The sequence below is a fragment of the Leopardus geoffroyi genome, chromosome D4, assembly GCF_018350155.1.
Source record: "Leopardus geoffroyi isolate Oge1 chromosome D4, O.geoffroyi_Oge1_pat1.0, whole genome shotgun sequence".
Taxonomy (NCBI): domain Eukaryota; kingdom Metazoa; phylum Chordata; class Mammalia; order Carnivora; family Felidae; genus Leopardus; species Leopardus geoffroyi.
Window position 1 is genome coordinate 40296126 of NC_059342.1, and position 16682 is coordinate 40312807.

Sequence of the window (16682 nt, forward strand, 5' to 3'; positions counted from 1 at the left end):
TTACTTGATGAGAATGGACTGTACAGGCATAAAAATGATAAAATAACAAGATTTTAAAACTTCAAATATAGTATAAATTCAGTTGCATGAAACAGAATCAACACTGTTGTACCTGTCTCCTTACCATGTGTATAAGTGTGTGTGTGTATAAAAGGGTTGAAACATAACTCGTTTTGTTTTCTTATTGTGCTTTCTATGCGGTTTTTAAAAATTATTCTCTGCAATGAGCATATTATTTTGATATTCATAAAAGAATGTGTTTTATGACATGCCAAATTGCCTATGGAGTAAGTTAATTAATAAAACAGGAAGGTCATTTAAAGGGGTAAAATCCCAATCAAACTGATCTGAAAATATAAACAAACAAAGTCCTAACTCAATATAGAGATGTAAAAAAAAAAAAGAAAAATCAGTCAGGGGAGCCACCTAGGTGGCTTAGTCGGTTAAGTGTCCAACTTCGGCTCAGGTCATGATCTCATGGTCCATGAGTTCAAGCCCCATATCGGGCTCTGTGCTGACAGCTCAGAGCCTGAGGCCTGCTTTGGATTCTGTGTTTTCCTTTCTTTCTGCCCCTGCCTTGCTGGTTCGTTCTCTCTCTCTCTCTCTCTCTCTCTCTCTCTCTCTCTCAAAAATAAAGAAATATTTTTTAAAAATTTTTTTTTTTTTAATTTTTTTTTTTCAACGTTTATTTATTTTTGGGACAGAGAGAGACAGAGCATGAACGGGGGAGGGGCAGAGAGAGAGGGAGACACAGAATCGGAAACAGGCTCCAGGCTCTGAGCCATCAGCCCAGAGCCCGATGCGGGGCTCGAACTCACGGACCGCAAGATCGTGACCTGGCTGAAGTCGGACGCTTAACCGACTGCGCCACCCAGGCGCCCCTAAAATTTTTTTAAAGGAAGAAAAATCAGGAAGAAAAATGGGTCTAATTTTTTTAATGGAGATAAGAAATCAATAAAAATGAAAGCTTTGTGTCAAAAAGACAAAAAGACATCTACAGATAGGAGGCCTAGCATTTAGTCTTGGCTCAGTCATACAGCCACATATGTATGGACAAAGCATGCAATTTCTCTGGCCACCACCCTACAAGGGGTTGGGCTACACCAGTCGTTTCCAAACGTAGCTGATGATCCATTTTTTCCTGGGTAGCTTCTTTAACTGGCAAAACATACATGGTGCTTACTATGTGCCAGGTGCTTTATAACTATTATCTTGTTTATTTCTCTCGCTTACTCTCAGAAGTAGGTTCTCTTATCCCCGTTTTCAGGTTTTAAAACCTGAGGCATAAAATCCAAAGTCAGAGAGCTAGTTAAATAGACATTTGAACCCAGGCAAACTGGGCCCAGTGTTCATGCTCTTCGCTACCGTGAGGCTCAGAAATCTATCCTTTAAGATTCTCCAAGTTATTTACCTAATCAATTTGACCAGACCATCTATCTCAATTCTAAAATTCTATGATCTTGGGGCGCCTGGGTGGCGCAGTCGGTTAAGCGTCCGACTTCAGCCAGGTCACGATCTCGCGGTCCGTGAGTTCGAGCCCCGCGTCGGGCTCTGGGCTGATGGCTCGGAGCCTGGAGCCTGTTTCCGATTCTGTGTCTCCCTCTCTCTCTGCCCCTCCCCCGTTCATGCTCTGTCTCTCTCTGTCCCAAAAATAAATAAACGTTGAAAAAAAAAATTTTTTTTTAAAAATAAATAAATAAAATTCTATGATCTTACTTTATTATTTTCTTATCATTTCTTGTCTTATCAATTCCTTGGCGGTGAGGGGTGGGGGGTGGATAATAATGTTCAATATCTGAGTTTCTTAGGAGGAATCCTAATAAGAAGTCAAAGTCTGAAAGATGGAGGTCTTTCATGAATGCTACCGTGGATCATCTTACGTCAGCATGAAGTCTGAGCTGTTTTAGCTGATGCACAGTTGCTCAGCTAACCAAATAAACCAATTCTAGAGTATATGAATCAGTGGAGTAGCATGTTCAATATTTCATGTAAATTGATTTCATCTTCTACCTTCATGTCAGTGTGAGGTCAATAGAAGGGAAGGGCGGGAGATTTAAAAGAGATTGAACGATGGAAGAGGCTTCGGGGGACTGCCTATCTCTTTGATGACCTACTCCTCCATCTCAAAGTCTGAAAGAATGAAAACGATATAATCCACTATACTCATAAAAATGGGACTAGGTTTCCCCTTCTTCCTAGTTTCCCATGGACTTACCTAGTGGATGTGTGCACCCCCTCATTTCCTCTAACGGGGGAGAAGAGGTTCTATAAAAGAAGGGGGAAATGAAACCTCAAAGAGAGGGTGCTACAAAAGATCAAATGACAAGCTGGAGAATACTGAAGGGGGAGGAGGAAGAAGAAGGGTAGCATGTCACTGGCCCCAGTCCTTCCTCCATTGCCTTAGTGGTGGCAGAGTTAGAAGAGAGTCGGGGAGGAGAAATTATAGACTGACAGTCTGCACAAAGGCTCCATCCAATTTTAAGCACTCACTGGCAGAACAAGCCTGCAGTTCTTTTTTTTTTTTTTTTTTTAAACTTTATTTATTTTTGAGAGAGAGAGAGAGACAGAATGTGAGTAGGGGAGACACAGAGAGAGAGACACACAGAATCCGAAGCATGCTCCAGGCTCTGAGCTGTCGGCACAGAGCCTGACGCGGGGCTCGAACCCCCGAACTGTGAGATCATGACCTGAGCCGAAGTCGGACGCTTAACTGACTGAGCCACCCAGGCGCCCCAACAAGCCTGCAGTTCTCATGCGTTACTGGGCAGTCCCACCTGCAATGGCCCAGGAGCTGCCTGTCCCGGCATGGCAGTCAGCACGAGCAGCTCCATGGAGGTGGCTCTCTTGCTGCAGTGGGGGACAGACACAGAACCCCAAACTCTACCTTGTATACGATTTTACTCCTGCCATCTGTGAGGTCCAGCCGGATGGAGATGTAATCAATGTTGGGAGAAGGGGGGTCCGTGTGTTGGTAACGAAGCCCCATCAGCAGGAACTCCTCACAGCTCACTTTGATACTTCCTGCTTTCTTCAGGCCCAGGCTACAGCTTCCACCTGGACACTTCAGGTCTGTTCCCAGTTCTAGAATGGACAGCACTGAATTAAGAGAGTCACTTGAGCATGACTGTGAAATGTAAAAAACTAATCCTCCCTCCCACGGATACTCATTCCCTCTCACTGCCTCACGAACACCCTCATACACCCTCTAGTCATTCACGGAGAGGGCTGGCATTGTTCTAGAACCCTGTTGTTTCTTTTACTGAAAAGAATAGTTGACCAGTTGTCTCCTGAGATCCTTGCCCACCAAAAGTCACACTGAGAGAAAAAAAATCATAAAATGCATGTTCTGGTGCTTGAATATCCTTGACAGATAGGCCTCTGGGTCACGACTGCCTCCCATCGTCCAGCACAGGCCTTCCTTCACTGCATCCGCTTCCATGGTTTCTTCATGTGGCCTCTCTGAGGCTGTCCTACTCGCTGAAATTCTCTCCCTGCTGTGCTCGTCACACCCTCAAGTCCAGACACCCTTCCAGGTCCGCTTAGTCCTTTTCTTAACCCCCCTTTAAATACTCTGTAACCACCTCAACCAACCTGATCTCTCCCACTAAAAACCATAATCATCTCTGCCATAGTCTCTCTGTCTCTGCCCGGCTTCATAGTTCACTCTTGTGGGGTAAGTGACACACATAGGCCACTCACTTTTCCAGTGACGTACAAAATGAGTATTCTACTTCTTTTTAAAAAATTTTTTTTTCAACGTTTATTTATTTTTGGGACAGAGAGAGACAGAGCATGAACGGGGGAGGGGCAGAGAGAGAGGGAGACACAGAATTGGAAACAGGCTCCAGGCTCTGAGCCATCAGCCCAGAGCCCGACGCGGGGCTCGAACTCACGGACCGCGAGATCGTGACCTGGCTGAAGTCGGACGCTTAACCGACTGCACCACCCAGGTGCCCCATAGTATTCTACTTCTTAACCAGATGGTTGTGAACCCTAAACAAGAGTACTTCGTGTGCTAGCCTGCCGTTAGCTGTAAATTGCGGCCCAAATTCAAGGCATTAATGTGATCGTGATTATGCCTTCTATTTCTTGGCCTTCCCATAATGCCTAGAATACCATTGTGCATACAGGAGGTGCCCAAAATATACTGATGAAATGAAAAACAGAAGGAACATTGTCCATCAACTCTTCCTGATTTAAACCATGGCTACCGCTATGCTCTACCTCAGACTTATTCATAGTCAAACAGTATTTAATAAATACACCAACTACTCTCACGACCCCTGCCATTGCTATCATGAATAATAACAGCTGACAATTACGGAGCACTTGCTATGAGCCAAACACGGTGTGAACCACACTTTGTGCACGGGATCTCATGTACTCCAGCTTTCCACAATCCTGTGAGGCAGCTACTCTCCTTACTCCTTTTACAGAGGCTTGATGCAGTTAAGTAACTTACCTAAAATCACCCAGGAAATAAATAGCAGAGGCAGTTTTCAAACCCAGGTCGTATGGATCCCCAAGTGCATACTCTTCCCCACTAACTGACATGTTTCAACCAGCAACACGTTCTTAGATCAAGTCCAACTTTTTGTCCCAGTGGAAAACGACTATTTGCAGATACATCAGTTCTCGTAACATTCAGATAGGTATTCAAACATACATACGAGATTCAGGGAAAAAACTGTGCGGCTGATCTCCACGAGGTTTTTCTGGCCGAGGCTCCAGCAGGACCACCTGACCGTGGGCTGGCAGCCGGCTTCCCACAGGATCCAGCCTGACTGTGCACTCCAGGCCGGCCACCCCCTCGTAGTCAAATCTGAGCACGTTCTTATCAATGGCTCGGGACAGGCCATAGAATTCGGACACCTCCAGGACGTTGTTACTCATACGGATGATGTTACAGTCTGGTTCCAGGAGATAGACCCGCAGGATAAAGGTTTCCATGAAGGTATCCGTCTCAGTAAATCTGTGGAGAGAATGGAGCAAAGGCAATATGTACTGGTGCTCAGATACTTCTGGTATCTGTGAACTGACTTGCTTTGAAGCTTAAAGATTGCCTTTATAAGAGTTTGGATTTCTACTCCCAATCTCTGTCCTTGTCCGTTCATCTCCTTAGCTTGGTGTCGACTCCCTTTCCCGCCATCTCCACCCCCAGGATCTTTCTTTCAACACCTTCTCTCAAACCCGTCATCCGTACTGATATGTAATGACTTCTTGGGAGCTCAGAATCTCACTCCCAGCACATGTATCATTTAAGAGTATCAAGCTCGTGCAGTTTATGGACCGAACTGTGATTCAGGAGTGAAAGGGTGAGGAGTTTCTGCAGCATCGACATCTTCTTGCTCTTCAGAAACTCACGAGAGGCACTGTCAATTCCATTTACAGGTGAGAACAGCGAGGCACAAAGGCCAAGTAGCTTGCCAAAGGGGCCGAAGAGGAGGTGAGGAGGGAACAAGCATGTTCTCTGATTTTTCTGCCTCCACCTCCTCTGAATATTCTATTTCGAATGTCCTCGAGACCAAGAAGAGCAGCTCCTCTGCCTCAGCCCTTCTCCGGTCCTGCTCCTGTACCCTCTCCACCCCCTTGGAAACTCCAGGAGTGGGAGCAGTCAGAACTCATCAGCTTCTCCAGCTCTTCCAGGCAAGCTGTCCGAAGTTCGTTTTCTTTTTTTTTTTTTTTTTTTTTTTTTTTAATTTTTTTTTTCAACGTTTATTTATTTTTGGGACAGAGAGAGACAGAGCATGAACGGGGGAGGGGCAGAGAGAGAGGGAGACACAGAATCGGAAACAGGCTCCAGGCTCTGAGCCATCAGCCCAGAGCCCGACGCGGGGCTCGAACTCGCGGACCGCGAGATCGTGACCTGGCTGAAGTCGGACGCTTAACCGACTGCGCCACCCAGGCGCCCCTGAAGTTCGTTCTCTAACTCTGCAGTCGTAGAAAGATCAAACCACCACCCAGTGTGCTGGTTATAAGGAATCCTCGGGTATTGTTTCTTTTTTTGAGCACAGCATTTTGTTCCAGCCTCTCTTTCAAGACTTGTTTTGCATGACAAGTACCTACCCTTATTTTGGGTCAGCCTAGGAGCACGTAAAGTCCATGTATCCTCACCCTCTGGTTTCCTATGCCCAGCATAGGGCCGTGAGCTATAGCAGGTGATCGTAAGTGTCTATAGGATGATTCACTGTTCCAGCGTCCTCTACAAAACGCTTTGTGTTACGGTAGTACTTCAGGGAAATACACACTAGGATATTTTAGCCAAATGTTCATAACAGCAACAAAAATAAGTAAAAAACGATCTAAAAGCCTATCCCATCTACTGAATTGTCAGTCACCTCTATGAAGTGAGTAATACCATAACCATGAGCTTCCTTTTTAAATTAATTTTTTACTGAGCTATAATTCATATACCCTCAAAGGCACTTTTTAAAGTATACAGCTCAGTGGTTTTTAGTGTATTCACGAGGTTGTGCAACCATCACAACTATCTAATTCCAGACCGTTTTTATCACGCCAAAAAGAAATTCATAGCCATTAACAGTCACTCCCCATGTGCCCTTCCCCAGCCCCTGGCAACCACTAATCTTTCTGTGTTTTTAGATTTGTGTTTTCTGGATGCTGCATATAAATGAAAAGGTATGTGACCTTTTGTGTCTGGCTTCTTTCATTGAGCATGATGGGTTCAAGGTCCATCCATGCTGTAGCCTGAATCAGATCGTCATTCCGTTGTATGGCCGAATAACATTCCAGTGTATGGATATGCCACATTTGGCTTATACATTCATCAGTTAGGATTTCAACTTTTCAGATATCACGAATAATGCTACAGTGAAGATTTGTGGACAAGTGAAAATATAGGTGTTTATTCCTCTCATCATACATTTAGGAGTAGAACTGCTGAATCACATGGTCACTCTGCACTTAACTTTATAATTGATTTTCTGAACACTTCTATCATTTAGTACGTTTAAAATTAGAAGCTACTGTACTACTTATGAACTAAGCAGCTGATAATCAGAATGAAGAATACCATTCAGCTTTGGAATATATTTTCCTACTTCTCATTAGGAATCTGTATTTTGCAAATTTTCATTTCCTGTCAGAAGTAAGAAGGTGGATCACCGGAGGTGATCCCCTGAAGGGAAGCAGGACAGAAATTTGCTACAGAAAAGCCGCCAGGAAGATGATACAAATCAAGGTAATTGAAAGTCAGCTATAATTCTTGCCTCATCTACTTAGGTCCTCAATTTCTACTGATGACTGTCTTCTTTGGAATCTAGTAACTAGCCTCATGACAACATCTATCAATAGAAATAAAGCCTTAAGAAGTACACAGAATGGTTATGTGTGCTGCTTACCTGTAAAGTCTAAGCTTCACTGTGTCTTCATCAAGAATCGGGCAACCATTGTGAATATACTTTACTTCATTAGGAAGGAAATGGCAGTCAAAGACCTAGTTCATGTGAAAAAATGGATAAATATTTGTGAAAAAAAAATGGTACAAGATTTGACTTTTCTGGCAGTGGAATACTGCCTGGGGAAATTATGGCCTGTGAGTGGGGTATGCACATGTGTGTGTGTGTGTGCACGTTGTAACCACCACCACCCACTGTGCCCCTCTACCCGCCCCTGTGCCCGCTCACCATCCTGCTTTCATACAGATGTGTCTTATTTTGAGAATATCGAAATTATGAAAATCTAAGCAGATCAAGCAGATATATTAAGAAGTAATTATCTCTTGATACAATGATTTTTACAGTCTATAATACACTTAACATATGGTTCCATTTGGGGTGCCTGGGTGGCCCAGTTGAGTGTCTGACTCTTGGTTTCGGCTCAGATCATGATCTCCCGGTTTGCGAGTCCCGGCCCTGCGTCGGGCTCCGCGCTGACAGTCCAGAGCCTGCTTGGGATTCTCTTTCTCTTCTCTCTCTGTCCCTCCCCTGCCCGTCCTCTCTCTGTCTCTCTCGAAATAAGGAAATAAGCTTTAAAAAAATTTAAATATGGTTCCATTTATCAAAATATTATATACCCCCAATGTTCAGGGGTTCATAACAATTGAGTTAAAGAGTTCTACCTGGGTGTATGCATGAAAAGGCATGCGTTGCCCCTCAAACACACTGTATTATAAATATTATGCAGTTTTTCTTTTCCTTTCATTTCTTTCTTTTCCAGAGAGCACTTTCATATTCAAAATTGGAACCACTGACTATGGACAGCGTTGGGGTTGATCGGGGCCAAACACGACCCACACGTGTTTCTCATACACTTGCAAAAGGCTGTGTTATTGGTTACATAATAGCGGAAATGGTTGATGAGACACAGAGCAAACTAAAGGTAATTTCTTGTATTAAATAAAATTATAATTAATTGTATCACCTCACTCAGAACCATTAAGGAAATTGCTCACTGTTGTGTTTGGGGAAAGCTAATTTTTTTTTTTATTTTTTTTTTTTCAACGTTTATTTATTTTTGGGACAGAGAGAGACAGAGCATGAACGGGGGAGGGGCAGAGAGAGAGGGAGACACAGAATCGGAAACAGGCTCCAGGCTCCGAGCCATCAGCCCAGAGCCCGACGCGGGGCTCGAACTCACGGACCGCGAGATCGTGACCTGGCTGAAGTCTGACGCTTAACCGAGTGCGCCACTCAGGCGCCCCAGGCTAATTTTTAAAAGAAGAATTTTCTATCCCCATCACACCATGACTCTTGCTCTGCCCAATCTCATTTGGTAGAGGATTAAGAAATACCCTTGAGGCATTCGCACACCATCACTGTTGAGTTCACGGTGTTTAGCTCATACTTTGTCACAGGCTCAATCATTTACAGACATCATCCTCCCTGAGAAGACTTTATTACTAATACCAATGATCTTCTTTTCCCACAGACATCATTGGTTCCTCTTTTTAACTGACAACAAGGAAGGAGATAAAGGAAAGACCTTCCCCATATCATTGACAAATAGTCATGGTGATAAAGGGACAATCTGCTTTGTTAAAAGAAACATCTGTTTTATGTTTCGTAATATGTTTTCCTTTTATAAAAGGCGACAACCATAATTGTCCATAAATTTACCAACTAAAACAAAGGAGAGCTAAATCCTTTTCTAATTACTGTCTAGCCTTGGTTTTTTCCACTTCAACTGCTTTTCAATTACAATTTATAATTAAATTGTCACACATTCCTAACTCATTACTCACTTTAATGACAGTAAACTGCTTTAAACTAGAGATGTTCTCTTACTGCTGTATTTCCTAGTCAAAAAAGCAAGCTCAGCTCTACACTGAGGTGCTTTCCACCCAGGAAAGTTCTTGCTTTGAAACAGGTGTGAGAAGTGCTGTGCGTGAGGCAGTCTCATCCTAAAACATGAGGAAAACATATTGCCACCGACCTTATCTAATTGACTGTATCAAGAGGGTTATCTAAACAGAAGGTACTAGCATGCGCCAGTTGAAATCCCTTTCCAAATATCCAATAGGAAAATGAACCTGTTGGTCCTAAGACAAACTTCAGTAATGAAATGAAAACACTAATTGAACAGATGTTAAACAAAACATTTTCTCTGCAAATCAAATAAAACCGTTCATTACACAGTGGGGTGTTGTTAATACAGTCATCTTGCTAGAAATGGGTTCACATAAGCCTTGCTTTCGACTTACTGGTAAGTGCTATTAAAGAATAATGTTTAGGCTTTGTGTGTGTGCACACGCATTTGGCTATGCTTAATTTCAAAAACGCCATAAGAAATAAATCCCTGGGGAGGGCTGCACTGAAAATAAGCACACATTCCAAAAAAAAAAAAAAAAAAAAAAAAAAAAGCCAGACTTTACTTAGGAATCTGGTTTCTGTTGAAAGTGTCATCACAAACCAGGAAGATCACCTGGCAATTTGAGAAACAAAGTTTTCTGGATATATAGGTTTCCTTATGGTACAAAATTCTAATATTTGGCAGAAATATAATCAAGTTAAACAGTTCAATGGCCTCTTTTTTCACACAATAAATTTTAGAAGCTGTAAGTCACACATTTTCTGTGGACCATTTACATCCATTTGAGACGCCAGGTTTACCTACGGAAATGCACTCACGGAACACTTTCTTACACTAAGCCACAGTACACGAGGGGACAACCTGGGACTTTTCGGAGCCCCGTCCCCAGCCTACCCATCCAGACTTGCCTCAACCAGGCAGGCATGTTGTTTCTGCTCCATATTCTTCCCAGTAACTGGATTTTTGCCTTAAAATCTGAGAATGTTTGGAACGGAGATGACTTGGAGAACTATTCCGATCCTTATGAGAAAATAAGCGTTTCACCTAGTTGTAGTAACTTAGATCCCCTTTTGCCCTCTGGTATCGCAGAGCCAGCCAAACAGTGAAGACCATTAAAATGGCACCAAAAATAAATAATGGAGACAGTTTCGTTACTTTCAGAGAAAGTACTGTATGTGTGTGTATAAGTCACAGGCTATTTGGGACTGGGAGAGGATACGTCTCAGAGACTGGCTTAAGTAACAGTATATTCTCCCCAAATTGCCATGCTTGGGGCCAGAGCCGAATACAGATGGACCACAGGTTGCCCCGGTGGGCACCAGGAAGAATTGTTTTCTCTTCCCCCACAAGATATTCAGCCTCACTTCTAAATAAATGTTGAACAGTTTTCAAAAATATGTTGATTGGAAGGGTTCCAAATGATGAGTTCATCAGTCTTTATAAGGCACCCACATATATCCGTGCAGCTCTAGGATTAGGGTCCTACATTACTCTCCACAACTCCAAGGAGGTTCTTTTAACTCCGGAAATTGGGACTCCGTTTTCTGCAGCTGACTTATTCATGTCACCCACTCATTGCATTAAGCACATCTGGGCTCTGGATATGAGCTATCCCAGGTCTCTCTTCCTTCCCCGACTGGTAAGTTCCAATCAAACACACTTCCACAGTGCAAGTCATGTTGCAATTACCAAACACTTGGGAATACAACCCCTGTGGAGCGAGGGCCATTATTGTGTACCGACGGGTTTCAGGTGCCCGTTGGATGCTCGGACTTACAAAAGAAAATCTCCTGGGGAATTGGAGAGAGACATTTGGTTGCTATCACTTCAGGAATACTCCCTAAGTGAGAACCCTCCATAGAATTCTGATAGGTTTCTGAATCGGACTGTATTCTGAGTGCAGTAAAGATGTCCATTTGAGTTAGCATCTATCTAAGTCTCGCCAGCGCATCTCTACAACATCTAGTACCACTGTTGAATAACTTCCTGCAATATGATTCTTTAGCCAAATGGAGACAAAGATTCATGTTCACAGTTCACAAATAATGGGTATTTTTCCAGAAGCAGCAGCAGCAGCCAGTGCTGAATATTCTCAAACTTGTCTGCAATGGAAGTTAAACCACAGTAGGAACAAGTAAGGAAACCAGAAGCAATTTCCTATTTTGTACAGAGATAAACTCCTACTTTAAGCAAATACAATATAACACAGACTTTTTAAAATCCAATGGATTAGAAAGTAACTCTTCATCCTACAAAAGGACTGTGCATAGAGTACTCTTAAATGACAAGGTCTCCAAGGTCTTGACTAAAGGGAAATATTTTTTTGACAGACATTTTTAAAGAACAATGAATATCTATTTTTTTTTATTTTTTAAATGTTTATTCATTTTTTTGGGAGAGAGAGAAAGAGAGAGACAGAGCATGAGTTGGGTAGGGGCAGAGAGAGGGAGACACAGAATCCGAAGCAGGCTCCAAGCTCTGAGCTTCCGGCACAGAGCCCGGATGAGGGGCTCAGACTCGCAAACCGGAACCGTAAGGGAACTGTGAGATCATGACCTGAAGTCGGACACTTAACTGGCTGAGCCACCCAGGCACTTTGAAGAATAGTGAATATTTAAAGTGAAGTATTTTCACCTCTTTTTTCCATGTCTGTCCTCCTACTTAAGGGAACGTTCAAGTGATGGACAGAGATGAAAATGTCTTCACGTTTTACTTTTGCTATCCTGCGGTCACAAGTGTGGCCTAAAACGCATCTTGAAATCCTGATGTCTTATCCAAAGGCACCCTGACTAGCAATGGATGAAGTCACTTGGGGCAGGAATAATCCCATAAAGACTGACCATATCACACCGCACAAGAGACTGTCCACTCCAGCCCTTGGAAGGCTGTCACTGCTTTGTTTTCTCTCTGTCTCTGTCTCTGTCTGTCTCTGTCTCTGTCTCTCTCTCTCTCACACACACACACACACACGCACACACACACACACTCAATAGAAAATCTCAGGTACAACCTACCTGTGGAGTGAGTTTCCCAACCCTCTGGGTCATTGGCTCGTTCATCACGACTTCTACTTTGCAAGCATCTTTCTCCTTGGGGATGGCAAACTTCAGGTCATCCCCCAACAGGAAGGCAGAGCTGCCCTTCATCACCCTGACCCCATGGTTAACACTGATGAAGGTGGGGCTGGCCCAGCCCGGCAGCAGCAACAGGAGCAGCAGCAGCGGCGGTGGCAGCGGCAGCAGGGCACGGGGCCCTCCCCAACTCCGAGAGCTCATGTTGTCAGGGGCCAGCTCCATTTGTCCACCGGCGAAATCCCTTCAACAAAGGAGGGCTTCTGTGCTTCCCCCAGGGATGTTAGCTCATAGTCCAAGGGGCAGGGCAAGGGGTCCCGACAGTGTGCCCCAAGATCTTAACATGCCCCTTTCATTTCAAACTCAGACAAGGAGGCTTTTCAGGCAGTCCCGGGGCTTTTAATAAAACTCGCTGATCACTCCTGACAACGCCGGCAAGATGAATGTGCCTCCCAAGTGCTTTTCTAATCCTGCAGACGAGAGGAGAGGTTGGAGGGAAGCGACAGAGAGACCAAAAGGTTTGTGCAGCTATTCAAAAGATCCCTGCCGGCAAAGGCATCTTTCAACCCGCCTCTAAGTTCAGCTAAATTAAAAACAAATAAACGAACTTGACCTCCAGCCCATCTGAAAGGCAAGGAGGCCGTTTCATTACGCTGCCTGTAACTCCCGCTTCCAAGCTCGACATGCCCCAGTTGGGATGTCACTTGTGTGGTCCAACAGGAGCTAGCCAGCCTCACTGCCCAAGTGCAGTGTTTGGTCACCGCGTTCAGAGGGAGTTGAGCTCTGCTCTGTTTCCTCGTCAGTTCAATGAGAACTACAGCCTAATTTGTACAAGAGAGCTGTCGGTTATTTGCACACTGTTTTAAAAGCTGATTAATTCTAAATCATCTCTATCCAGATAAGAAACAAGCCTCCTAATCTGTCGCCTGCCACAGTTATGACTTTGCTGGGCAAGGAGACACCTGAGAAACACTTGGGTGGAAACTGGAGAACAGATTCGATCTTCTAAGTGAACATTTGGACTTCTGTTTACATGTAAAAGGGAGTAGGGATCAAGTTACATAGCTTCAATAGATACAGCTAACTCGGTGTATACATGCATATTCGTATTATCTATGATGCTAATTACATTATAATGTACTGAATTTGCACAAATGGGGTCTTTGTTTCTACTTCAACCGCTTTAGAATTTCAAGATTATTTCTCTGTGTTCCCTAACAACAGACAAGACTCTACCAAGTACAATGTATTGCAATATATCCTTAAGTTCAGGCTATGATTGGGTGAACCAATGGTGGTTTCTTATGCCCGTAGGGGGTCTTTACATTTTAATGATGTCAATCAATTTCTGTACATAACCAATGGATACTGAAATAAATGTTTGACCAAAAGGCGTACACAAAAATTCACATCTAATACATCAAGGGAAGACTCGTTCCCTTGTCATTGTTTGAAACCTTTCACTTTTGAGGTAGCACGTGACATGTGTCACCTGATATCTGAGGGGGGTGTACACTTTATAGAGCAGCTTTTTTTTTTTTTTTTTTTTTTTTTTTTTTTATGGTGTCAGTCTCAAACTGACTCAAACAGTTCCCACACTCCCACTGACAGTGTTGGCCACACTCCGGCTGAATTAGGTTGGCTTATTTGGGCACAAACGCAAACCCGGTTGTTGAACCTTCATTACAAAGTCAACCCCGGTTTCAATGCACCTTTGGCAACCAAGACTACTCAAAAAACGCAGCACGTTCAGAGAGAAGAGGGAGATGCCATGCTCTGTGCACCCCTCTTATCTCACTATTACCTACCTCCCTTCTTCTTTACTGCTTCTTCCCTGATCCCCTGACTTTTTAATGCAGGGAGCTTAGGGTCCAGTCCTTGGACATGTTTTTTACCTACCTTCACACCCTAGTGATCTCATCCCTTGGCTTTAAATGCCTCTTATATGCTAATGAGTCCCAAATTTATATCTCTAATCTCCTCCCTTAATTCTGGATTCCATATGCCACTGTCTATACGACATCTCCCTGGGGATGTTTAACGGGTATCTCATTCTTTGTGTCGCCAAATGTGTGCTCTTGGTTTTCCCTCCCTCCCTCCCTCTCCCAGATCTCAGTTAATGGCGTCCAACTTTCTCAGTTCTTCTCTCCTTTGTCTCTGTGTTAGGTCTACATCCAAACAATAGTAACAAAGTCCTATTGTCATCGCAGTGAACAAGCCTTAGGGTGACCTCCAATAATCCCAGCCTCCTAACATCCAGAAGCTCCTTTCCCTTGAGTGACAGCAGAACCTGTGAGGCTTCCAACCAACAGAATAAGGCATAGGTGATGGGATGTCATTCCCATGGTTACACTATGTAATGTAAGAGTGTCCGCAGACTGGGGCTAGAGGCTCTCCTGTTGAACTTGAAGAAGCAAGTGTCCGTGAGCTCCTGTGTCAGAAGGAAATGGATCCTGCTAACAGCTTGAATTAGCTTGGAAGAAGATTCATCCCAAATCAAGCCTCCAAATAAGACTGGTATCCAGGGGTGCCCGGATCAGATTCTTGATTTCAGCTCAGGTCATTGTCTTACCATTAGTGAGATTAAGCCCCAAAATGGGGGTCTGGGCTGACAGCATGGAGCCTGCTTGGGATCCTCTCTCCCTTTCTCTCTTGGCCCCTTGCTCGCTCGTGCTCATGCTCTGTTTCTTTCTCTCTCTCTCTCTCTCAAAATAAATAAATAAACATTAAAAAAAAAAAAAAGACTGGCATCCAGTGGACGCCTTGAATGCAGCCTGAAGCAGGGAACCCAGGTAAGCTGTGACCAGACTCCTGACCAATGTAAACTGTGACATAAGAAATCTGTGTTGTTTTAAGCCATTGCATTTGTAGGAATTTGTTTACACCGCAATATAAATTGAATGCACTCATCTTCAAAACATATCGTGGCAGCCCTGGGTCCTATTAAATATTACTTGGGTCATTTCCACACCCCAAACATCCAATGGCTTCTCATCTTCAAATAAAAGCCATGAGGCAACAACGTATATAACGTTTCTCCCTTACTCCTCTCTTCTCATCTTGTCTTCCCATCACTTCTTCTGCTTTGGCCACACTAGTATCTTTGCTTTTCCTCAAATAAATTAAGATTAGCCTTTTCCTCTTGCTCCCATCCAGACCCCTCCCATTTGCTGTTCCCTCTGGAACATTCTTCCCTCAGATATCCTTCTTCCCACCTCACCGCCTTCCAGTTTTCCATCAAATGTCACATTTGCACCGTACCACACCTAACCACCCCTTAGTATGATGACACTCCCACCCCCAGCATCCTTTTCTGCTATGTTTTTAACCTTAGCCCTCCTCACCATCTAACAATTCATTTGCTTGTTTGTATTTTTTGTTACTGTCTCCCTCATGAAGGTGAGAATGTTTATCTTTATTTATGGATCTATTTTTATGATTCACTCCATCCTGCTGCCCAGATTTGAGGACGCTTCCTTGCACACAAGAGGTAGGGCCACACCATAGGCTAGCAGAGCTGTGGACTAGAAGGGGCCTGGGTCTCTGGGACATTTGCAAAGTAGAGTCACCAGACCAGCCCATTCTTCCAGAATTTTACATGGCAGAGAATGTAAACTTCTTTCTTGTTTAACCGACTGTTATTTGGGGTTTATTTTGGTACTCATGACTGAACTGTCAATCACCTGATTCTCCAAGTTTTTCTATTAATTTAATTTAGTCACTCATCAGCTAAATATTGTGTCTTCTCACCTAATAGCATATGGGACCATAGCTTATTCTAATTATATCATATTAAGTACACAGACCAAGATCCTAATGTTTATCTATAAGGAAGAGATAAGAGAAAGAGGAGGAAATCTATTTCTGTGGTTCCCTGAGCCACAATAATATGAAAATAGTAGACCTGAATTCCAAAAATACAGATGCGAATCTTGATCCTGTTATTTTTTTCTTACTATTTTTTTTTTTTTTTTTTTTTTTTTTTTAGGGAGAGAGAGAGAGAGTACGAGTGGGAGAAAGGGGCAGAGAGAGAGGAAGAGAGAGAATCCTAAACAGGCTCCACGCTCAGCACGGAGCCAGATGTGGGGCTCGATCTCACAACCCCGGGATCATGATCTGAGCGGTAATCAAGAGGCAGACGCTCAACTGATTGTGCCATGCAGATGCCCCCAAAGCTGGATTCTGATGAACATCAGTTTCCTCTTTGAAAAATGGAGCTATCCGTCCTCTCGTTTCCAGTTTCCCAGTGAGACCAAATGAAATAATCCATGTGGAAATATTCTAGTTATTAAGCCCCATACAAATGTAGCATTATTTTTACAAAGTATATCAAAGGAATAA

General features: G+C 43.5%; 1 protein-coding gene across 16 annotated transcripts in view; it reads right to left on the reverse strand.

Annotated features, from left to right (window-relative positions):
- Positions 1 to 16682, reverse strand: part of FREM1 (FRAS1 related extracellular matrix 1) — a 165908-nt gene that overhangs the window by 125938 nt on the left and 23288 nt on the right. For all 16 annotated transcript variants that reach the window (XM_045469927.1, XM_045469921.1, XM_045469926.1 and 13 more), the window contains exons 2-5: positions 12285 to 12811; positions 7362 to 7456; positions 4671 to 4972; positions 2885 to 3081 (exon numbers count right to left, since the gene is read on the reverse strand). In XM_045469927.1, coding sequence (XP_045325883.1) covers positions 2885 to 3081; positions 4671 to 4972; positions 7362 to 7456; positions 12285 to 12566 — 876 coding nt within the window. In that variant the 5' untranslated portion in view covers positions 12567 to 12811. The remainder of the gene's footprint in view (positions 1 to 2884; positions 3082 to 4670; positions 4973 to 7361; positions 7457 to 12284; positions 12812 to 16682) is intronic.